Source organism: Aspergillus pseudotamarii (genome assembly GCF_009193445.1).
Source record: "Aspergillus pseudotamarii strain CBS 117625 unplaced genomic scaffold BDV38scaffold_12, whole genome shotgun sequence".
Taxonomy (NCBI): domain Eukaryota; kingdom Fungi; phylum Ascomycota; class Eurotiomycetes; order Eurotiales; family Aspergillaceae; genus Aspergillus; species Aspergillus pseudotamarii.
The window spans coordinates 51,168-73,775 of record NW_022475026.1 but is presented as its reverse complement, the minus strand read 5'-3'; the positions used below and the strand labels follow the sequence as shown (position 1 = coordinate 73,775).

The 22,608-nt window shown below is 47.6% G+C and overlaps 10 protein-coding genes across 10 annotated transcripts; 5 read left to right on the top strand and 5 right to left on the bottom strand.

Annotated features, from left to right (window-relative positions):
* Positions 1-23: 23 nt before the first annotated feature.
* Positions 24-2,064, bottom strand: BDV38DRAFT_280172 (flavin-containing monooxygenase; the record flags this gene model as incomplete). Its single annotated transcript, XM_032059233.1, has 6 exons — positions 24-499; positions 554-743; positions 805-946; positions 1,016-1,357; positions 1,415-1,776; positions 1,855-2,064. The coding sequence occupies 6 exons, from the start codon at positions 2,062-2,064 to the stop codon at positions 24-26; spliced, it is 1,722 nt and encodes a 573-aa protein (XP_031916238.1).
* Positions 2,065-4,343: 2,279 nt separating this feature from the next.
* BDV38DRAFT_290456 (aldo/keto reductase) lies at positions 4,344-5,325 on the bottom strand (the record flags this gene model as incomplete). Its single annotated transcript, XM_032061481.1, has 3 exons — positions 4,344-4,881; positions 4,932-5,176; positions 5,260-5,325. The coding sequence occupies 3 exons, from the start codon at positions 5,323-5,325 to the stop codon at positions 4,344-4,346; spliced, it is 849 nt and encodes a 282-aa protein (XP_031916237.1).
* A 2,273-nt stretch (positions 5,326-7,598) lies between these two features.
* On the top strand, positions 7,599-9,155 carry BDV38DRAFT_27357 (uncharacterized protein). The gene has a single exon (XM_032057695.1). It carries the CDS (start codon positions 7,773-7,775, stop codon positions 8,820-8,822), a length of 1,050 nt encoding a protein of 349 aa, XP_031916236.1. The 5' UTR covers positions 7,599-7,772; the 3' UTR covers positions 8,823-9,155.
* A 748-nt stretch (positions 9,156-9,903) lies between these two features.
* Positions 9,904-10,455, bottom strand: BDV38DRAFT_240151 (uncharacterized protein). Its single transcript, XM_032053862.1, has one exon. The coding sequence runs from the start codon at positions 10,099-10,101 to the stop codon at positions 9,928-9,930; it is 174 nt and encodes a 57-aa protein (XP_031916235.1). The 5' UTR covers positions 10,102-10,455; the 3' UTR covers positions 9,904-9,927.
* A 1,761-nt stretch (positions 10,456-12,216) lies between these two features.
* Positions 12,217-13,029, top strand: BDV38DRAFT_240150 (uncharacterized protein). Its single transcript, XM_032053861.1, has one exon. The coding sequence runs from the start codon at positions 12,441-12,443 to the stop codon at positions 12,597-12,599; it is 159 nt and encodes a 52-aa protein (XP_031916234.1). The 5' UTR covers positions 12,217-12,440; the 3' UTR covers positions 12,600-13,029.
* A 222-nt stretch (positions 13,030-13,251) lies between these two features.
* Positions 13,252-13,623, bottom strand: BDV38DRAFT_240148 (uncharacterized protein). Its single transcript, XM_032053860.1, has one exon. It carries the CDS (start codon positions 13,514-13,516, stop codon positions 13,262-13,264), a length of 255 nt encoding a protein of 84 aa, XP_031916233.1. The 5' UTR covers positions 13,517-13,623; the 3' UTR covers positions 13,252-13,261.
* A 1,289-nt stretch (positions 13,624-14,912) lies between these two features.
* On the bottom strand, positions 14,913-16,392 carry BDV38DRAFT_290454 (lytic polysaccharide monooxygenase auxiliary activity family 9 protein; the record flags this gene model as incomplete). The annotated part of the gene is made up of 1 exon (XM_032061480.1): positions 14,913-16,392. Exon 1 carries the CDS (start codon positions 16,095-16,097, stop codon positions 14,913-14,915), a length of 1,185 nt encoding a protein of 394 aa, XP_031916232.1. The 5' UTR covers positions 16,098-16,392.
* Positions 16,393-17,453: 1,061 nt separating this feature from the next.
* On the top strand, positions 17,454-18,135 carry BDV38DRAFT_240146 (uncharacterized protein). Its single transcript, XM_032053859.1, has 3 exons — positions 17,454-17,573; positions 17,623-18,047; positions 18,101-18,135. Exons 1-2 carry the CDS (start codon positions 17,498-17,500, stop codon positions 17,772-17,774), a joined length of 228 nt encoding a protein of 75 aa, XP_031916231.1. The 5' UTR covers positions 17,454-17,497; the 3' UTR covers positions 17,775-18,047; positions 18,101-18,135.
* On the top strand, positions 17,895-18,608 carry BDV38DRAFT_280166 (MARVEL domain-containing protein; the record flags this gene model as incomplete). The annotated part of the gene is made up of 4 exons (XM_032059232.1): positions 17,895-18,026; positions 18,101-18,213; positions 18,280-18,405; positions 18,458-18,608. 4 exons carry the CDS (start codon positions 17,895-17,897, stop codon positions 18,606-18,608), a joined length of 522 nt encoding a protein of 173 aa, XP_031916230.1.
* A 1,119-nt stretch (positions 18,609-19,727) lies between these two features.
* Positions 19,728-21,622, top strand: BDV38DRAFT_280165 (heterokaryon incompatibility protein-domain-containing protein; the record flags this gene model as incomplete). The annotated part of the gene is made up of 3 exons (XM_032059231.1): positions 19,728-19,926; positions 19,980-20,386; positions 20,441-21,622. 3 exons carry the CDS (start codon positions 19,728-19,730, stop codon positions 21,620-21,622), a joined length of 1,788 nt encoding a protein of 595 aa, XP_031916229.1.
* Between the last annotated feature and the right edge of the window lie 986 nt (positions 21,623-22,608).

Sequence of the window (22,608 nt, the reverse complement as noted above, 5' to 3'; positions counted from 1 at the left end):
ATATGTCTCACCTCACTGGCAAGCTACAAGTGAGCCATATCCGCTGTCGTTTCCCCAGAGGCATTGCCAGCTGTTATATTGATAGCAGTCAGCTCAGGACCTGCCTTCTTGTAGATCAACTTGGACCCAATAATTGGGCCGTCATCCGTTTGGCGGATATAGTACGCTAGATCGGCATCTGGGGTCATCTCAAGCTTGCTCATACCGTTTCCCAAGTAGCTAAAGCGGTTTCCGAAGTATTGTACCTTAAAGTCCTCATATCGTACCTGCTGAAGGGTTTCAATATAATGCAGTGTACTCCCAGGCCATAACGCAATTATCTTCCCGTCCGATGTGTTGCCTTTGTACCAGGACCGACAGTCTTGGTTCCACACCATGTCTTTCATATATTGATCCTTGTGCTCGATAAAGTCATCCACGGCTTCCTTAGTGACCTCAATCGACTTTATGCCTTGCTGTTGAATACGCGTAATGTGTTTGCAAATGTAGTCTGCTTGGGCTAAGCAATTATTAGCGATGGACTATTGACCAGAACCCTTTCAGAGAACGATACCCTCAATGCCTACTAGTACTGGGCCGTTACCAATTGGACTATTGGGCCCAAGAAACATATAATAGTTGGGGTAACCGGGGGCAGCAATTCCAAGGTAAGACTTGGGCTCATCTTTCCAATCCTCCGAAAGCTGTCGGTCATTCAAGCCTGTGAGCGGGAAGCGTGGCTTGAAAGTAGTATCGAATCCGGTCTATGAATTAGGCATTATGAGATATCAGTTCTGCCTTTCCCTAAAAGGCGATGGAGCTTACTGCGCAGATCAGCACGTCTACAGGATACTCTATTCCATCCTCCATCTGACAACCTCGATCGGTGACTCTCTTAATCTCACCATGGACGACCGTGGTCTTGGGATGGTTCAGAGATTGTAGGTATCCTACACCGGGTGTTAACCTAGAAGCAAAATTAGCAAATTGGTACCCCTGCCAGCACACCAATGAAAAAATGTCTGGGAAATGTTACCGTCGACAGCCAACGGCCCACGAAGGAATAACCTTGTCTTCCAAGCCCGGGTTGCTGAGAGCGTCCTTCATTGAATCGACAAAGAGCTTATGCGCGTCGTCTTGGGCCTCGGATTTTGCGAAGATCAAAGGGCATATTCTGTTCATGTTGTGTTCGAGCCAACGTCGGAGGGTAAGCAATGCGCTCGGATCCTTTGCAAACCTGTCCTTCTCATCCGGCTCGAACCTTCGTGGCTGCAAACCCATAAGGCCGCTGACGGCAACCCATGTTGGCCCTCGAATAAACGTGGTACAGCTGGCAACCTCGGGGAGAATGGCTGGGAGAATCTGAATTCCAGATGATCTGTGACTGGATCAGTTTTGTTATATGTGTTGTTCTATCCTTCCGACAATTGCGTACCCATTTCCAATCAATCCCACATGCTTTCCCTTTAAATCAATGTTGGTATCCCAGGCGGCACTGTGTACTAGCTGTCCCTTAAAGTCATGCAATCCCGGAATCGTGGGATATTTCCAGGCATTCAAAATTCCTCCTGCATTGACAAGCACATCACAAGCGTCCTGCACCACGGTGTTGTTAGGGATATCGTTGATCTCAACGTTCCACTTCCCCGCATCACCGTCCCACTTGGCTCCGATAACCCGGTGAGACACTTTGGTTTTTTCGTTCAGGTTAAGGCGAGATTGAAAGCGTTTGAAATACTCAAATATCTCACTAGAAGGGGCATAGGTACTTGACCAGTTCGGATTTGGATCAAAGGACTAGCAGGAGCCGTCTGTTAGTGCCACAAGCCCGGGCTGATAGCTATAGATTGCAACAGGCCCGTAGTATGGACATACCCAAACATATGTGTGGGAGGGATTGTCACAGGCGCATCCCGGATATCGATTTTCGTACCAGGCCCCGCCAATATCTGGGTTCTTTTCGTAAATCTGGAATTCCACATCGTCGAAGTTACGTTGGAGCTTATAGGCCATTAGAAGGCCACTGGCACCGGCTCCAATAATGATAACCCGAATGTGGCGGTTTGTATTGATGGGATTCGCCATCTTGTAGGCAGTGCAATCTATTTGCTCAACAATATGATCGCTTCCCTACTGGGGTAAGGTCATTTGAAGTACGTCTGACACCATTCAAGGATAGAATTTATCTGACCAGATGGCTGCTAAAGCTATAAGAGGTTACATTAGAAAGTGCCATGACTAGGGCCAAGTGACCCCGCAAGGGACGACGTCGTCCACCTATGATCTGACCGTCCATTTCGGAGATGCACCTCATCATTGTCTCTGAAAGCAGGCGATTTACCATAGCACACATCCAATGCCGTTCACACCCAAAAGCAAAACTCGGCAAAGGCAACCACCAGCCGAGGATAGGCCAGTAATGTGAATAATTTCATGTACCAAATTACAAGTTATGCGCAGTGTGTAGGACATAAATCCTGCCTATGCCACCCATGTCTCTAATGCAAGCCGACAGCGATCAGATCAAGTCAGTTGATACACAAAAGTTGTCATTCGTATCATCTAATAGACGATCAAATTTCATACCGACCTCTTAAAGGAAGTCGACTATTATACCGTCGTTGCACAATCCAAGCGTTCGAGGTTGTGCAGTCCAGCCCATTACGAGACTGGACAACTTAATGCAGTGGGCCGAGTACTGCGGGGTCCCTAAAAGAGGAGAAAAAGAGGGGAAGATGTCGATCTATTCTGGTCCCATTGGTATTTAATACGAAGCCAATAGGAATGACTGAAATGCAGCGGAGTTGATTTCCGCACAGACCGTGATCTCCTACACTTTACCGATGGCGATCGATCGATAGCCTGGATACTGGAGATAGCTGTCATGCCTGAGGCTCTCTCTGGGGGTGGTCTAGCTGCTAGTGAACACAGTAGGCAAACAGACTCGCGGCGCGTTATGGACTACCATTGTTTATACCTGTAGCCACCACTTTATCCACCTCGTCTTTGCCTTACTGGCTGCAACTGACAACTCAGCGGTCGGAAATAGCATCTGGAATGCATGGAGTCCATCGGCCAAACATGCCACTCACACTGTATATCGTTTTGCCAAAGTCGTTGTGCAACCTGGACATCTTCATCGCGAATGTTTTCGCAGAGCCGACATCATTAAAAGCCGGCGGCAACCTGGATAAATCGGTAGCTCGCGCAGGTGCTGTGTGGATCGATACTTTTCGCTTCCTCTACGTTCTTCCAAGATAGCATTCCACGCCAGCAGATTGTTTTCACGACTCCAGACACTAACCCCGGGGAACTGATTGATATATATAGTCACATGACAGCGAACTACCGGGTCAACTAGGATTTAGAACTTGTATTAACTAATCAACGGCGGCTAGATAGGTGGTAAAAGAACTCGACAAAAATAGCACAAGAAACCCTAAAAAAATAGGAAAATGAATTAATGCTCGTTGGCCGCAATGAGATTCGTTGGGATCCGGAATTCGCCTGGCACGGTAAGTACTGGGAATGGCGGTGCGTATCCGCTGGTTACACCTTCCATTGCTCTTATAGTTGGCTTACTAGCGATGAGATGGTCCGAGACTTCATGAGTTTCCACAAGTTGGCAAAGCCTGTCCAATCTTCCCAGTGCCAATGTGAGGTCTTGTCGCAACTGGGGCATTTCCTCCCGGGTCGTGTCAGATAGCTGCTTGGCCTTCTGACGTCGGAGTCGCTGGTGCTCTCGGTTTAAGATGCGTCTGCGCTCCCGCTGGGCTGCATTGCGTATTTGGCCACGTCCGCCGGAGGGCTCCCGACTCGTTGACATACTGAGGATTGAGTAATCTAGAATGAATTGTGAATACGCTCTTCAAAGCCCCAGACACATAAAGACGGAATCAACGGTTGCAGCAGATATGATATGGGTTGATTCCCCGCATTTATCTGCATTGTGGAATGTGTGGTAGACTCTCTATTGCCGAGCTGAGGCCCAATACTAGACCTATGTCCCACTGAAGATCCGCTTTCATCCAACACGTGCTGCGTGACTGTTGAGATCAAGTCCTTGTAAGATACTTATGAATTACATGCTCCTCCCGGAGGCACAAGTTACTGGTGCCACTATTATTGCGCATAGTCCTTGCAATATAGCGAGGTTGGATTCGTGATCCTCTACTTCGGCAAAGAGTTACGAATCTAATAGCTATGGTTGACTTGCTGACATATATAGGTCTTAATGATAGGGGGTTCCTTTGAGGCTACACAAAAGAACGTCACAATGTATTGCGCTGCTTTGGAGCGAACGAAGACTCATATTGGTCATCTCCCTCTGAAGTAAGATAGTTACAAACGTGAACGTCCTACGACTATTCCTCTCCATTCTGCTTCCGCCAAAAGACTCGGTAATGTCTCTCCTTACCAAGCTGAGAAATATCTCTCACCTCCTCCGGGGTCAGCTGGAATGTAAGAACATGAAGGAACTCCTGCAATCGGGATTCCTTGCTACTTGTGGTGACTGCCACATCTCCGCGGTCGATGGACCACCTCAGTAGGACTTCTCCTTCTGTGACCTTGTACTTCGCAGCTAGTTCAGCCACCTTGGGATCAACTGGGCCCCCCGGCGCACGTAAAATAGGAGTCAAGGGACTGTAGCTCGCTGTCTTGATCTCCTTTGCCTGCTGGAAGCGGACCAACTCCTCTTGCTGCAAATAGGGGTGGTGCTCGATTTGGTTGATGACGGGTGCAATTGTCGCAGTTTTGAGCGTGGTTTCCAGATGTGACTGGTGGTAATTTGATACACCGATCGCTTTGGCCTTTCCACTTTGTTGGACCTTCTCCATGGCCGCCCATGCCTCTTGCAGTTCGCCGTCGCTTTTCGCAAAGAAAGGTGAATGGATCAGGTATCTGTTTCAACATGTCAGATTCCGTTGGTCACTCGTCATCATTGCACCTACAAGTCCACATAGTCTAGTTGAAGATTTCGCAAACTCTGATCAATGGCATTTGGAATATCCGCAATATTCGTAATCACCTTGGTTGTGACAAAGAGTTCCTCACGCGGAATTCCGCTCTCTTTAATTGCTACACCCAGCTCGGCTTCAGTGCCATAGACCTCGGCACCATCCAAGTGACGGTACCCCAGGCGAATTGCGGTCTTGATTGCTTCGACTAGGTCGCGGTTGATTGAATCGTCGCCTTTCTTGTACCACGCCGTACCGGTGCCGTAACCAAGCTATCGGCATCGATTAGTGTACCAGCAGACCCAGCCGCGGAATGTCTTACAATTGGTATAGACACATTGTCATTAAGCTTCACACGTGGTGTTTGGGGAATCGCGTTGCTCGCCATTTTGAGATAGACGTGACAAATAAAAATGCGGGCGAACTGCGGCCCTTAACGTGGGTGGACCCGTTGGTTAAGAAGTGGAAAGAGCGCAGCAATTCCGCACAGTTGGATAATCAATACAATCACGTCTTCATAAATTCGTCATTCAACCGTGGAATGTGGAGTCGATCCACTTCCCTTCGCGCAACCAATCCCGATGCTACTTTTCGCACCCTGATCTTGTAATTACCCACTTAGGCTTTACTGTGGAATCTCGCCGAGGTTGCAGAAACCAGGTGTTTCCTCGACCACGTGGGGAGTCAGAACCCTAGTATGATGGACTTATATCTCTTCCCTACAGATACTACTAGAGTTGACCGGGTGGCCTGGTTGGTATTGCTGGCCTTTCAACTTCGCCGGCTGTGACTAGGATATTTTCACCTCCGTACCTCAAAATAAAAACCGATATATCTCCACACGATGACTTTGTAGTGCATAAGAATTTGTGTATTCTTTATCATTCAATTCATGCTGAAGGTTAACACTGCAGGACAGCAGTAAAGTCCAGTGGCTATTTATCCTATGGTTCCACCGGTAAGTCCGGATTGGTATTGAACTAGCGCTCATTGCACACACCCCCTGTCTTGCTTGTCATCATGAATAACCTTATGCCAATGGATCCTCTATTGGGCATGGGATAGGTATGGACTAGTCTCCTATAGCATGTTGGTAGGTCTATCGGACCTGATGCTTTATCTCAAAGCTGGTTCCCCAGACCTGTGTTGGCCAGGCTACTACTTTCCGACGCAATGCTTCCGGAAATCTTCGCTGTTCTGGAATTGATGATCACATTCGGTGCTACATGTCAACTGATAACCATACGCTACTTACTCGACCTGCAATACATTAGTATGTATAGAAGCGATCAATGGGCTACAACGTACACCGGTGTCTGCTTCGATATTTGTCTCAGGGTGGGAGATTAATGATCTCTCTCTTACGAAGATGACCAGACTACGGACATGTGACTGCTAGCTTTGCTAGGACGGCGATGATGGCGTGGGAATAGAAACTTATCGTTGTTTGATAAACGCTCTTTTGGAAGATCCTCATTCAAGATGGTCTTTGTGCTATGAAATATGATCGGTAAATGGATGGGCTTTCGATAATGTTTCTTTCAGACACGATCGCTACTTCTATCTATCTAGACGAAGACATGCGAAGTGGAGTTAGGCATTTTGTCGGGTGACACTTCTCGCTCCCCGTTCTTTGAATAGCTAAAGATAATGAGCCAAGCTGTTCAAGCATTCCAAACCATGATTTGCGAGCCATGGACAATTATACGTGGCAGAGGCACCCAGTGAGAACCTAGAACGTTACGGTAATGGGATTGTTAACATCCGGACATACGATTTCTATCATGAAGCTCATTTCTATGTCAACCGCACTTTTCCTGGCTCTCATTACTGCGGTCATCGCATCTCCCACGATGAACGTCAAGCGAAAGTGTATTCAGACGCAATGTGACGATGCCAATCCGGCCACATGCTGCCCCGACACTTTTGGGTACTGTGACTCAGATACCAATGATTGCCACTGCTAAAGCGACTGCTTTCCATGGAAATAAAAGCAGGTAGGTTGATACATACTCTCTTAGCACCTGGGAGTCATCACTCATTAGTAGCCTTATAGCACCGGCATGACGTTCAGTGTACGCAGTGGATCGGCCGTATTCAAAATCTATCGCAGGTTTACCAACATGCTTATGACTGCCCAGCTATCGGCAATGTGGCAGGAAATAGTTGTCTTGCAATGTGTTCTGGCAATCTTTAGTGTTGGAATTGTCATTGATTGTCGGGTTGAGTCAATGAAAGCTTGGCCTGCAATGTCTGTCACCCATATCGCACAAGGGATTTAGTTCTTGCTTCAGTATGTATTTATATCAGCTCCCGAGTATCACACGGATATTATCTAATGTTGCAGACACACTGAGCAGCTTTCTCCGATAGCTGCCACTTCCTCCACATTTATCACGTATTGTCTGCCATGTACGCAATTTAAAGGTCCCGTGAGAGCGATTTCTTCTTCAAATTCGTAGCATCGTTGACCTCCGGACTGTGCACATGGAAATATTAGCTTTCAGGTCTTTGTATGCTGGCTTATTTCTATGAAGTCTATAGTTAGGGTATCATTAGAGCTCATGCCAAGTAGGGCAGGGATCATGAACTGACTCATCCGGAGCGGAGTAGTGGTGTCACGTGCAATAGGCAGAGACGAGGCTGTTAGGTAGCAACAGGCTATCTGAGATGACAGCAAGACCAGTGCAAGTGCCTAATGCCTTATCATTCCTATCGTATATGAGGAATATTGTCCTGTTCAACACGACGAAATTTGGGCGGTGATTCTAACAACACCAAGGAGGGCATTTGAATCAACCAGTAACCCTAGGAGTACACCCATTAGGCCCAAACATGAGCGAAACTCTGGGCCCTCTGAGGTTCTCCTTCGAGCACGAACAACGCCAAAGTCCGCTATTCTCACGGCTACCATCCGAGATCCGTGAGGAGATATTTGCATTTGTCCTCTCTAGTTACGATGACACGACTCGAGCATACCAGAAGGAGACCTATTGGACTCGCCCAGGTCATTATGGTCCGCAGCATGTCTCGACGGGCCTCCTGAGAACGTGTAAACGAATCTACACCGAAGCGTGGTTTATGCCGTTCATCTTCGCCGAGCATACTGAATACCTTACCGCGTCAGACAGAAAGCCGCGATCAGCTACGTGGAGCGACTGTCTCAAGATAATGGACGCTGATTACGAAAAACTTCAACCACGTTTTATTCGCATCTTCGCGCAAATGTGGGTACTCGAGCCGGGCGATCGGTTCCAACAGACACTCGATATGCCGCATTTCTATCCCAAACAGATCACGCTCACGATTCGATATACCGACTTCTGGTTTTGGGAGGATGATGAGCCGCTCCGGATTGATTCAACATGGGTGAACAAAATTCGTTTCCCGGAAAGCGTCTCACGGTTTTGTATCGAGTTTGAATCGATTGAGCGACGCAAGAATGAGGTCGACTATATCGCCCGCGAAGCCGCAGAGAAGTGGTATTTCCGTCGGAAAGACGGGTTCCTACTTACCCCCCATGAGTCCGAGACGCCAGTTTTCAAATGGACCGGTAGCTCATGTTTGGGGGGCGAGCGCTGGATCCGCGATGAAGTTCGACCAGGGGAACTGGATTATTATGTTAAGACCGTGACATGGAAGCTGTCGCGAGAGCATGAAGCACGGCCCGGGTGTCCGAAGCTCCAAGTTCCCTATACGATGGAACGGGAGTTGCCCCCATACCTTACTGGTCCTCCATGTCTGGATGTCGATGAGCTTCGTACAGCTGAGATACCTAGCAGTTTGCCGGCTGCTGAAGCACATGAAGCGTTGGAGAAATATCGCCAGGTCTATGATGTAGAATACGACTCCTACGATAATAACGACGATTCCGATTCACGCTAGTCAGGGTGAGGCAGAACAGGGAACTGAGAGCCAGTAGCAGGCCAGTGGTAACAGTTTGATCATTGTGGGCATTTGCGTGCTTGGACCATCTAGGATTGAAGATGTGAGCTGCGTTCCAGTCAGTGACGTAGCCTCCCCTTGCGGTCAGGATGGAGGACAGGGTGATGAAGAAGCTGCCGAACGTCAAAATTAAGGGCCACAAGTAGAGGAAAAAGATGCATGAGCTAGGGAGTTAGTGTAATCGCTGCATCGCGATTTACCTCTACGCTATAGGTTGGATAGAATATAGCTCCAAGCTGTAGGACCTGTTCTGCAATGGATTCCGCTGCTTGATTCTACTCCTATTCTTATATTAGGTGGCAATAACGCCCCAGACTCAATCGGGTAAATAGCTAGTAAATACCTCTCGCGTATCTTACTCTATTTCTGATTTAGGTGGTTTCGCCAGCTGAGCCTTCCGGCAATACTGTCTCTGGATATATCTAATATAAGTACTAAGGGTGATGGGACGGGGAAGCATGCGAGCCGTGATCCCTGCCTGGCTCTTAGACTGCAGGGAGTCATCGGGAATTACGGAAATGTTCTGACGTGACTCGAGTATCCTCACAAAGGATGCGATCGGTTCAGTACTGATGCCTCATCCAGGCTTGTAGGATGAGACGGTGATGCTATCCCAACAACGAAATTTAAAATATGGATCCCAATGTTGGAAAGACAGAATACGGAGTGTCCAGAGGGTCGCTCCAAATCCAATCGGATACCGGAACAGTGTAGACCATGGTTGCTTAATATCAGGTTGTTTCGACCCTAGTCTAGACTAATTAGAGTTACGTTCTGATCACACCACCGCCAGAAGCATAAATGGGAAAATGACCGGCGCTCGCTATTTTGCACCAGTTTTACCATTGATATCAATCAGAATGTCTGTTTGCTTTCACTCTAGAGCATAGGGTCCCCTTCTCTGTACCATAAAACGATTAGATAATTCAATAATTATTAAGCCTTTAAGCTCTATTTAAACTTCTACAGTTGAGAGTCTCTTCCTATTCCTCATCCTCAATAGTTATTAACTCAAATTATGGCTCTGGACTGCAAAGGGCTTAGGCTAAACCAGGCCTGGCTCCCCACTACCCTGCTCAAACACAAAGTGGCCCACACCTGAAAGACCAACCAAGAAGTTAAAGGCCTTGAAGAGGATCGTAGCGTATCTCGAGCAACCCATGCAAGCCGTGTTTCTAACGAATGGATAGACTATCTTCTGTCGTGGGCCGTGCGTCATGGCAATGTCACCGCGACAAGAGTCGTAATACACGGGCACGGTTCTAGATCAGATGGAATGCTCCATATGCCATTTTTATTGAGGCTGATGCCTCACGCAAAGTGCTCTCGCTGCTACGTCCTTATCGTACTCTACAATACTACCTATTTGATATGACTCTATACAAACAATGAAGGGTAAAGCGATTGTTGCGATTCCTTTTGTGGGTCTAGCTCTAGCCGGTGCAGTCCTTGCCCGAAAGACGGAGAATCTCGCAGCTAGGGCGATTCCAAACCTTTGCAACAACAATGGCGTCCCTGACTCCTTTGGCAGCTGTGCTTGTTACGTCTGCCCGGGTGGTGGCGGACAAGACCCTCCGATTCCTCTTTGCACTGACCGCTACGGCAACAGTTGTACCAGTGATGTCGACATGAGTACCTGCTGTTGCGGCTGTTGTTGCACCCCTGTATCTATCCCTCAACTTCCTCCTTGCGCCCTGGTGGCTTCACCTGTTCCTGAAGAGAATTGTGACTCTAATATCTGCGTCAATTGCTGCGACTGCGTGAATGTCTAAGAACCACAAGTAGTTTCGGAGTTGAAAGCTTTCAGCCGTTGTATGGAGTTCCTTACTGGGGTTTAAACTCGGCCGACTGTTAACGGATTCCACTCACTTAGCGCTTGTATATCAATTTGCAAACCATAGTGTACTTGATATTGTTTCAACTGTGCCATCCTCACATCATTGTATATAAGGAAGGTCTATTTCGATCTCTAAGATTGGCTATGGACAAAAGTCATTGCACAAGGCCAGAAAAGCTGGATCTGACTCCTGGGACCTGTGGTTAGGTGCCTGGCAGGGAACAGCGGAATACTATTCGGTTGCATACCATACAAGTTCTTCGTGGAGGTTTTGTTGCTGTCACGCTATGAATCCCAGTGTACCAGCTGGACCCGGACCAAACCGGTAATCGTTGAAATGTATAAGTAATACTTTCTTTAATATACACCTATTTTTTACTCTCGTTTTAGTTTATTCTCTATCTTTGCGTTGTGTATAAACCCACGCGTTATGTCAAGCTCTAAGTAGATTGTGTCTTGCATACCCGTAACCTTCATATCGGCGGGTTCGGGTTGACTCCAGCAGGGGAACTTAATAAGATGATCGATCATCAGAGCTGATAAAACAGTGACAAGGCCGAGACAGACAACGTACCAGCGTCTAATCGTGACCCACTCGTAAATGCATTGTTTGAACTGTCTGCCGATATCACGTGGGGGAATGAATCAATCATATTTGCCATGATGTTGATCTCACTAACTGATGTTTGTGGTGGTGACCCTCACGCAACGCTTGGCAACAGCAACTACAGCCAAGCCAGACAGTGCGGAAGGGAGTTTCTCCTTTAGCTGGTTTTGCAATCTCAACACCCACGCCATCCGATTCTATTCACCTGGGAAGAAGTGATGGACGTTGCTTGCTCTCAGTCCTTGTAGGGCATAACATTCTCTGATTCTCGGAGGCCTGTTGAGTTGTTACTTGTTGAAAGGAAGTGGGATAGATTGTAAAGAGGAGAAATTCAGCCCCTCCAGATTGGCATTAAGCCGTAATTGGATGTGATATTCGGAGTACCTGAGGGGCTGTACAAACCTGGACCCACTGATGTCCAGCCACCAGACCCACACAGCTTGGGTCAGTGCTCTTCAAAACTTTACGATCTCACATTTTGCTGCACGGAATGAATTTCTGAGCCTGGGTGTCTTTCAACCCTGGGTTCAGTGACGGAGATATAGAACGTTAGCCTAGCATGAGGCCACCAGTATCTATGGTTCACTGCCGCAACTTAATTTATCAGACTCCGCTGTATCTATGCACTTACCTACGCAATATCCGCCCTGCAACCGTTATATGCGCAAGGTGAACCCAAGAAGCCCACCTCTTACGTAGGTCACCGCCGACTCACTATCAGATTTGAATCTGCGAGCTCCACCTGAGAGTTCATTTCCATTGTCCAATAAAGCAAATGTTTATTAATTTAGGGCGATGAGTTGGCTGTTTCTTCTCTAGGCATTATCAACTAGTGATCCAGTAAGGGCTATGATCGTCTACCATGTCGGTTGCTTACCCCACTACAAAGTATTGCAGACCACATCGGCTGAAAGATCTGCTTGTTTGAAACCCGGATGTTCAGCCAGCCTAAGAATTATTATGATGGAAGATGTTAAGCCAGTAAGGTCACTAAACTGTGCAATTTCTCCTGATAACCCTCATCCCACCATAGCTTTTTTTTTTTTTTGTTTTTATTTTTCTACTTTCCCCTTGTCCTCTACCTAGTTAGTACCCATCATATTATAATAGCAAAATGCACAAAAAGCACTATGTCCAGCTCACTAAGAGCATGATCCCAGAATTGTTTAAAAGAAGATGTCCGACAGTTGATCCAGAGCCATTTGTGGCTGCTGCCCATGTTTTCCCCATGCGCGTCAATAACCATGTCACTGAGAACCTGATTGACTGGTAAGTGTGATAATAAAACAGGAAAACAGGCCTACTGACGTTCTCGTTGAATAAATATTCAGGTCCAACATCCCTAATGATCCTTTATTTCAGCTTTCCTTCCCACAGCCAAAAATGTTGCATCCTAGTGAACTATCAGACATTATAGCCCAAATGCGCGAACCAGGTGTCACAAAGGTAGCCATGCAAAACATCTCCGAGTCAGTCAGAGCACGGTTAAACCCTCATCCAGCCGGTCAGAAGGAGGAGAATGTCCCTCGTGTAGATGGTGTAATGGTACCGGGGATGCAGCACAAATATCGTGAAACAGTCCTTTTCTTTCCGTCGGAAGTATGTCATCCATCAATATTTATAACTCTAAGGGGGGATGTATCTGACGATGTAGGGCCAATTCTGTCATGCCTTCTGCACATATTGCTTCCGATGGGCCCAATTCACCTCTGTCGGATCGGGCCAGACATTTAAATCCAACGACGCCGCCCAGTTACAGAAATATATCCAGACGCACAAAGAAGTCAAGGATGTCCTGATCACCGGTGGCGATCCCATGGTTGCCCCCGCCGAGGTCCTCCGATCCTACATCCAGCCGCTACTCTCATCAGACAACCTCGACCACCTCGCCACAATCCGTATCGGAACAAAGTCTCTCGCTTGGTGGCCATATCGCTACTTGCTGGACCCAGACGCAAAGGATGTCCTCAATCTCTTCTCGGAGGTGGTCGCATCCGGCAAACAGCTCGCGATCCAAGCGCACTTCAGCCATCCCAGGGAACTTGAAGTCCCCGCCACCCAAGAGGCAATTCGACTCATCCGCCAGACAGGTGCGCAGATTCGATGCCAGGGTCCCTTGATTCGAAACATCAACAACTCCTCTGAGACATGGGCACACATGTGGAGTCTCCAGGCCCGACTTGGCCTCATCCCGTATTACATGTTCGTCGAACGAGACACTGGTGCGAGGGATTACTTCTCCGTTCCATTGGCGGAGGCGTTCAAGATCTACAGCGGGGCGTATTCGCGACTTCCCGGTACGGCACGTACGGCTCGTGGTCCATCTATGTCTGCCAGTCCCGGTAAGGTTGCTGTTGTTGGGGATACAGTTGTTGCGGGGGAGAGGGTGTTTGCGCTCAAGTTCTTGCAGGCGCGGAATCCAAACTGGTGTGATGAGCTTTTCTTTGCGAAATGGAGTCCCGATGCCACGTGGTTGACGGATTTGCAGCCGGCGTTTGGTCAGGACAAGTTCTTCTTTGAGGATGAGTATAAGGATATCGCGATGAGGACGGGCGAGGGTTCTTCAGGGCAGTTGAGTGCTCTAATGTAGTCCGTATATACTGTGTATGCATACAGGATCTGGAGTAATACATTCTAGATAACTATATACTGAAGTATAGTACTACACGCACTTCAGGGACATACTTCTGAGCTAGATACCGCTAACCAAAATTCAAATTACCAAGGAATCACATTCTATCACCGACGGTGCGGTGCAGGCTTTCTATTTGCCCGCATCTCTAACCCTACCTCATCTTCGCGGCCGAACAACCCTTATGTACTAAGGCTGAGACGGCTTAGCAGTAATCTAATGTATCTAGAGTTTGGCGGGCTCTTTAGTTCGTTTTACTACACATAGTATTTATTTAATTTTCCTAATTTAGGAGTGGAGTATTCATACTTAACTATATATACAGTTTTCTTGTCTCCCTGAATATTATATCTTTTTACCGCCAGATGACAATACCAAATTTTGCGTTAGTATCTATTAATATTAGAAATCTTTAAACGAGTCAAACAAGATTATAATACTAGTTTTAGAACGATTCTAGCCCGTTCAAATATATTACTATTTAAGCAACCAGAGTTGCCAGAAAAAGAACGTCGGAGAACTTGGGATATCACGTCGTATTGGGGTTTGTCGACTTTTATCTTTGTGAGATATCCATCTGTTGCTGGATATCTATACATTCCATCAGCGTTATAGCCCATCTTCTGACAGTTGATAGTTGAAGTTGGTTCTGTGAGTAATACATCCACTCCAATGTTTAGGTTTACAAATAGGCATAGGAGAGGACCTCTATAAATAACCGCCAATTGCGGATGATGTGAGTTGGGTATGTTGATAGCGTAGCAGTGCTCCAGAGCAACTGTATTTTAGATATGTCAATATACAATGATAACGGAAAGCCGCGGAGAGCATAGAATAAAAATAATGTTTAATGCCGGGCCAATCATGGCGTGCACCGGACATCTTCGAGCTATCTGCCTATCCGCCCAAAGCCCAATCTCCAACCAAGTGTGCTATCAGACCCTATCTCTCAATCTATTTGTGATGACCGTGGGCCCGACGATGGCGAAGGAAACGGGCATCGCGGCGTACCTTGGCAGCAGAGATAGTCAACGTGTCCGACATACCAGCCGTGCAGGCGGTGCCATCAGCCATGTTTTGTGATGCATCCCACTGTCCGTTCACGCAGCGTTGGAAGGCTGTGCCGCCGTTACAGTACCAGACACCTTCGTCACTGCAAGAACCACTGAGCACACCCGAGGCAGTAGAAGAGACAGAGGCCGATGTGGCCGTACTAGCGACCTCATCAACGACGGCCGTCGTCGAAGAAGCGACTTGAGTCGTCTGAGATGCAATAGATGGTTCTACAGCGGCATTCGTCTCGACCGCGACTTCAGTGGGAGGGCTGGTGATGGCTGTGGGGGTGGTTGAAGCGGTAGTGGTAGCAGCGGCAGCCACAGAGGCAGTGGCGGTGCTTCCAGCGGTATAGAGAGATGGGCCAGGCATGGTATAGGAGCTGATACTTTGCCAGATATCGACATAGATACCAGGGTCAGTGTCCTTATAGAGAGCAGTACCCAGGGTACCACTAGGCGATGCGGTACCACTGCCGGTGACTTGCAAGTTGATACACTGGGGATAGTTCTGAGCACCGTCGAGATCCTCGGCACCATGGAGAGCAATAATCTCATGACGAAGCACATAGTAGCCCGCCTCGATATCAGTGGGAATGGTGATGCTGCGACTATAGCTGTCGTCAATCAGCTGATCCGAAGCCCAGGTACCGGGGATGTTCGTGTCATCGATCAGGCCTCCAGCATCAATTTTAAAGAACTCCAGAGATGTCTTATCGACGTCGGAGCAGGAGCCACTACACTTGGCTAGGTAGGTGATGATCGGGCCATGGTGATCGTCGGGCCAGGTGTTCCAGGTCATTTTCACAGTTCCACCGGGAGCCACCGGAGCGGACAGCGCACCAGGAGCAGAGCCACGGTGGCAGATAATGTCGGAGCTATCGTACGCAGTTGGAGCGACATAGCCGTCATCGGTAGCATTGGTGGACCACGCGATCAGCTCAGGAGGGTCGGACTCATAGTAGTACGTGTCGACCAGGTAGCCACCATAAGTGGTACCATCTACCTCAATGCTCGAGACATAGCCGTGGCCCGCGACCAGCGACACCGAGGCCAGCAGCACACTTGCTACTTTAGAAACAGACATGTTGAGTCAAAGAGAATAGATAATGAAGGAGTGAAAGGGAAAAAGAACTTCAGTCAATGAAGTTTAGGTAGAACTGAAAAAAGAATGGAACGAACCTTCACTCAATGAAGTTTTGCCGAACACAAAATACAAAAACGGATATTTGAATAGAGATGCTATCCAGACCTTTCTGTTCCATCAAGGGCTTATCAGGCTATTTAACCATTTTCTTAACCTAATTGTAGAAAAAAGCACCGAGCCACTGACTGACGAAGTAATACTGGTAGCCTAGGCGAAGGACCACGAGTTTAATGAATCAGGAGTATAATGAAGTCCCCATTTCCAGCATTGTTGATACCATGCTATCGCCTCTGCTCCAAAGATGGATCTAAGTGGAGACGGTGCTGCCAGCTACTATGTCGGTTTTCCTTTGATTCTCTTGATATCCGGGGCGACACCTTGGCGGTTGTCTGCAGCCAGCACGTAAGCTTGGCTACAGTCAAGCTTCTAGTCAAACACCGGCTGTCTGAGAATCATGTCTAGGGGCATTGAAATTGCACTGACGATCTAAGCGAGATCGGGACGTCGGATGCCGATACCAATCATGAATGGTAGCCCGAAATACTCCACCAGCTAAAACAGCCGATGACGCAGCTTTTCCTACATTGGCTAAGGGAGATTTTAAGCAGTAGGCGAACTGGATCTGCTGAGGATCTTTTCAAACCTTGGAATTTGGCAGCCTACAGCGGGTGGAAGTACATAGCTTGCAACAAGGTTGTCTGATCGTTTTTCTGGTGCCTCTCTTTTGGTCACATTTTTTATGCCTGGAATGCAGTCACGTGGATACTGCTGTCCACTGCAGTAGTCAGCATTTGCATAACTCGCATAAATCAGTGACGGCGGGTAAATGTTTACCCGGGAGAAAGCTCGACGCCGAGCATTCTGGCAATTATTGATCGCTGCAGCTACATACAGGGCGTAATAGGGTGACTCACTAAGGTCATATGTAGTGGCGCGTTCCAGGGCATGATGGCTGCCAAATAAACTGTCATGGATGGCATCACCATCAGCTACTGACGCGGTATGGCTGAGGCTCTTCGTGCTGTGCTAACTCACCCTTTCTATCCCTGTGTTGAATTTTTTGTTGCGGGAAGTAACATGCTTCTGAGATTGGACGGACGATGTCAAGCCCAGAAGAGTCGTATGATATGACCGAGTTTGTGAGTAAAGTTGGGGATGAGCAGTGACCTAGACCAAAACCCAGAGGGGAACCAATAAAGAAGTCTTCATTAGGGTCATTGCAACCGCTAACATTGTCACGACTGCACCACAACTCGGAGAAGTTTCTCATACTTGAAGTTTAGTTAAAAAAGAGCTATCAACTGCCATGTTAGTAGTCAGGGAACAATAATGAGAGACTCATGCAAGTCGGTCCAATTGAGAGAAAGTCAAATTGTCATCATGACGTGAGCTTCACACGCTGGACTTCCCAAAGCAGTAATTTTAGCCCTAATGTTGAAAGAAATCCAATTAATATATTCGAAAGGTCCCCCGTATCTCGCTTCACCATTGTTTACCAGTGGCACCGGAGGCATAAAACAGTGGAAATGGCCTCGTGGATCCAGATTGTCCCAGAGAATATACGAGTCGGGGTTTCCATGTAACAGAAGCCAGAACCTAAAACCGATGGACTGGTGACATCAGGACCCACGAAACCCGATTGTCTACATATTTTAACTCCAGGATGGACGTGTAGAACATTGATAGTTCAATTGTTCTCTTTCCATAATTAAATCAAAGACTTGGTTGGCATTAACGATGACAGGTAGCGGTCGAACAAGTGATGCCCTGAGCATTCTCTCCCTATGTATCCATGTCATTCAATGCAGTAGTGCAATTGTGGTGCTGGGCATTACAGCTTGGGCAGTTCAGAACACCAAAACTACTACGGTTATTTACTCCCTCGTCATTGCAAGTTGCCCTCGTTTGCTCCCGGCACAACCGTTCCTCTAACTATATCTCAGGCAGTTCTGACCCCTGCATTATATGTCATCACCTTGATAATAAGCTGCGCAACACGGCGTCGAAGGGGCAATTTCCTGCCGGTGTTGGCGTTTGACCTGGCATTCTCGTATCTGTCAGTCGACGATCGCGCTTTCTCAGACTTCATTTCCCTTAGCTTATGCTAACCCCTCCATTGTAGTTGGCTTACGGCCTTTATTCTTTTAGCTCTCGACTTCAACCAAATTAGCTGTCGTGTCATCCTCTGGAACGGCGAGACCGTTTGCAGCAGAAAGTACGCCGCCGAAGCCTTCAGCTTTATCGCATTGTAAGTCTCCTTGAGATTGCTTGAAGGGAAGGGCTCTCATTCTGTACCACAGTATCGTCACCTTGGCATCATTCCTCGTGGAGTTTGCATTTATGTATGCTGTCAAAGGCGAAACACATGCAGGAGAAATTAGGGAAGTTGGAGATAATGGCGATCTGGGTGCATTATCGCGAAACCTGCGCAACTTTGGGGTAATGCCATAGGTTAAAAGCGGGATTTGTCTGGATTTAATCGGCGACTGGCAGTCAACAAGCAAGGGCTGAATACGACAATGAACCTGCCTCCATGCCGTTGATCTGAACGCTGAGCTTGCCCGAGGACAGACTTGTATCAATTAAAGGTTCTGCTTTAGCTACACATCCGCAACCCATCTAGGTTAAGAATACATACAGAGGATGTTCCGATCCTGCCGTTTCTAACTGTCGCACAAGGTGTCAGCTCCAATTTGTAATGGCAGATTAACGGCTTGACTACCCATTCATTTCTGTCTAACAACAGCGCTACACATTTCCCTTACCCGTGAGGCAATACACTCTCACTGCATACACAGTCACAACCTATCTTGGCTATTGTTAAGGTGAAAGACAGGAGACTTGGAACAGGAGGCAGGGCACGAGACCACGAAACCGAACAGTAACCAAGTCCACCCGGCCTTGAGGCGATATACACCCCCTCCTAGTGGTGGGATTTTCCAAACTAAACATTTTCGGAACTGCTCTATGGTATTCAACATATGCCTCTGGTGGCAGAGTAAACAGCCACGACTTTATTGTCCTTGGCAAGGAAAAGCATAATTTGGCGAAGACTTTTGCCCTCTCTCATTCTTACAGCGACTGTCCTGTTGACTTAGGTTATCACTCATGTACCACAGCAGCGGGAAGGAAAAAATAGCAAAAGAAAATAACCTGCCAATACGAAAAAGTTATGAAAAGAGGGGTAGCTTCATCATCCTCTCCTCGGTGGGTCTATCTACCTCGCGATTAGCCTATAGGGCTTGCATGATTCGTCGTTAGCTCTGAGGCCCTACGACCTAGGCCCAAAATTGGGCCGCTGTTAGGTCAAGGCTGATACGTCCAGTCTTGGAGAATGATTATTGGCTAATATTCAAATCTCTTTCTCTCATGAGTAAGCAAAGCTATCAACGGATTAATTGGTTACACCACGTGCCACCTCAAAGTCAGCGTAAGATCAACACAATATATAATTGCGTCCTAGCCTAGCTCCCCGATGAACCAAAAGGGGCAGCGTCACAGGAACAATCGTTCAAATATCCCGTGTACGAAAAACACCAGCGATAGTATCCTTACAAGTCGGAAACACACATGGCAGAAGGAACGCTCAAGAAGGAATCAGACAGGATACACAAATGGGTAATGGAAACTCTAATCCAGGTAGGTGAGATGGACGATGTCAATGAAGCGAGTATAGTGGATGATATTGCCCTGAACGATTATACAACTCTCATGAAAAGATTGGAGGAGTTTCGGATTTTACAATATTGTATACCTGAGGAACGGCAAGGTGAGTGCCCCCAGAATATAGCTAGCTCTTTCAGCACAACTCAGAGAGTATAGGCGATTTCCAACGGATCTACTGCCGCCTCAAAAAGTACTCCAGCCGTGGCCAGTACATAGACCGGGTCCGGGTTCTCCTGGCATACTGGCTCCACCACTGTTTGTCCTCTCATTTGGATCAGTGCTCCGATAATTCTTTCGACATGTGTTTGCCGAAGCGCCTCATAGATCTCTCCCAATATGGACGTAATAGCCGCACGGTGAAGATCACTGTTGACCCTGATATTAACACGGTGTACTGTGCTCTCAGCTATCGGTGGCCAAGGAAGCATCCAATAGTTCTCAGACGGAACAATCTAAAGGAGCTCTGTGAGGGTGTATCCGCCGATAGACTTGATCATTCTATTCAAGATGCCTGCGAGATAGTCCACGCTCTAGGAATCCAGTATTTGTGGGTTGACGCACTAGTACGTATGACATTGTAGGATACGGCAGCTGATACGGTTAACATGGCTTCTCAGTGTATTATTCAACCTACTGGTAATGACGAGGCCGATTGGTGTGACCAGGCCCCCCGAATGGCGTCTATATACGGTCGGGCCTTGTTTACAATCGCGCTGACCGACGGTACCCGTCTGTCGAAGGCCGCTAAGGACCGTCCATTTCTATACGAGATGAACTCTTCCGTCCCAATGCGGGAATACTCAAATGCGGAAACAAGATTTAAGTGGCTCATGGAAAGTGGGAATGATGACTGTAGACCCGCTGGGGAGCTTGACTTTCGCGGTTGGACTTTCCAGGAAAATTTTCTCTCGCGCCGCATCATTAGCCTTACAAAGAGTGGTATATATTGGGATTGCCTCTGTGAAAGTGCGTCAGCGAGAAGGCCAGTGGGCGTGATGGGGGGAGTGACACCTGACAAACTCCGTGATATTGATAATCGGAGGGTGAGGAGATTAGCCCTGACTGCCACACATGGCATAACGGACCCCGCTGCCTACCAATTGTGGAGGAGTGTTGTTGAGGAATATACGTGGAGAAAGTTCACCAGAGGGTCCGATCGGATCATCGCGCTGAGTGGTTTTATCGACCGGATTGAAGCTGCTCTTCGCGATAGATATGATTTAGGCATATGGCACAATGACAAATTGCGATGTCTCGCTTGGTCAACACGGTGGCCAGAGCTTGGGCGACAGGATGATACAGAGACGCCTTCATGGTCATGGAAACAGATCAGCGTTCCAATTGACTATCGGCTACGCCCCGGGCACTTGACACATAAGATAGAGACCAAAGCGAAGGTCGAACGTGTAGAGACAAAACGTCTTGCATATAACCAATTTACTGGGCGCCTTACGATCACCGGCGCTGTGCTCCACATACAGATCAAAGGCGACCAAATCCGCCCACCAATATACGTACAAAATACTATGGCTGTATGGGATTTCAAACCTGATAGACGTCCTATCGAAAATGGAAGTTATAAAACATTGCTGCTCATGCGTTATGATACCGAAGCGCCGGATGTTGGACATGCCCTTATTCTCGAGCCAACCGGGAGAGCGCAGGAATATCAGCGGATCGGCATGTTCTCGTTTGGAGAGTGGATGACATGCTTAGACAATGCGCGGACATGCAAGGTACACCGTACCACCAAGGAGATACAATGTCTGGGTCGTATTGAAACAATTCACATTGTATAGACATGCGCTGCTAGAGACCCAACTTTGAATAACATTCTTGGTAGAGAGCGAGAAGGGCATTCATCTAGCGGAGGATGTTGCGGCCTGAGTATTTTACTACATATTGTAACGTTAATTACCACATTTCGATATTTCAATTGTAGAAATCAACTAGTTTTAATGAAATATATTCCCCTTCCGAATATGATATAACCTTGTCACTTTGACCCAACCGCATATCGAGGCGCTAGACAAGCGGTAAATTCAAAGGAAGAGACCTCGGTCATTACGCTCGTGTGTTTCTTACCACTTTGCCTTGCGTAGTTCTACCTCCTATCCAGTAGAAATAACCTAAAGCGTATAAACGACAAATAGAGATGCAGTATGCCTGTTAAGATCCACAACTATCTTCCTGATGACTTACAGATGACGCCAGCCCGAGACGCCATTGATCGGACCTCTCGCGAAACACGACGGCAATTTCCCAATTTGCCGATGGTGTACTGTCACACATGCTTATTATCATATCCTACACCGAAAATATCTCCCTGTATAAGCGGAATTATGCTGTCGTGCGTTGTCATTATCTGCTACCTGAGCATAAACACCAAGGGTATTTATCCTTTCCGCTAACCGCGGCTCTGATCACGATGATCGTATGTGTGGCAGTTATATCGCTTGACAGACCGAGAGTGTAGCAGTTACGCCTAGTCAATATAACCCATCCATCGTAGGACGACTACGTTATACGCCATTCTGTTACGTACCTACAGCTATATAATCAACACCGCAGGCCGACAGTATGCACATTCTCCTTCGGGGAAGCAGTGCGAGCGTGTGGCTTACATTCAAATATTGGAGACAAACGTTTAGGGTCATCCACCAATGAGCGAGAAGACCATGGTTAAGTAGAGGGGAAACCAAATATTCAGCGCTTGGCTCCCGCTTCCTCTATCGAGATCCGAGGTTTGTCGATCAGGATTGCGGGGGTGGCTTTCATATGCAAC

What these genes read in the sequence shown, in the direction of transcription:
- BDV38DRAFT_27357 (XM_032057695.1), top strand. Translation starts at nt 7,773, where the DNA reads ATGAGCGAAACTCTGGGCCCTCTGAGGTTCTCCTTCGAGCACGAACAA.
- BDV38DRAFT_240151 (XM_032053862.1), bottom strand. Translation starts at nt 10,101, where the DNA reads ATGACGCACGGCCCACGACAGAAGATAGTCTATCCATTCGTTAGAAAC.
- BDV38DRAFT_240150 (XM_032053861.1), top strand. Translation starts at nt 12,441, where the DNA reads ATGCACAAAAAGCACTATGTCCAGCTCACTAAGAGCATGATCCCAGAA.
- BDV38DRAFT_240148 (XM_032053860.1), bottom strand. Translation starts at nt 13,516, where the DNA reads ATGAGGCCAAGTCGGGCCTGGAGACTCCACATGTGTGCCCATGTCTCA.
- BDV38DRAFT_240146 (XM_032053859.1), top strand. Translation starts at nt 17,498, where the DNA reads ATGCAAGTCGGTCCAATTGAGAGAAAGTCAAATTGTCATCATGACGTG. An exon ending in ACGCTGGACTTCCCAAAGCA is followed by an intron (nt 17,574 to 17,622) that starts GTAATTTTAGCC and finishes TATATTCGAAAG; the next exon opens with GTCCCCCGTATCTCGCTTCA.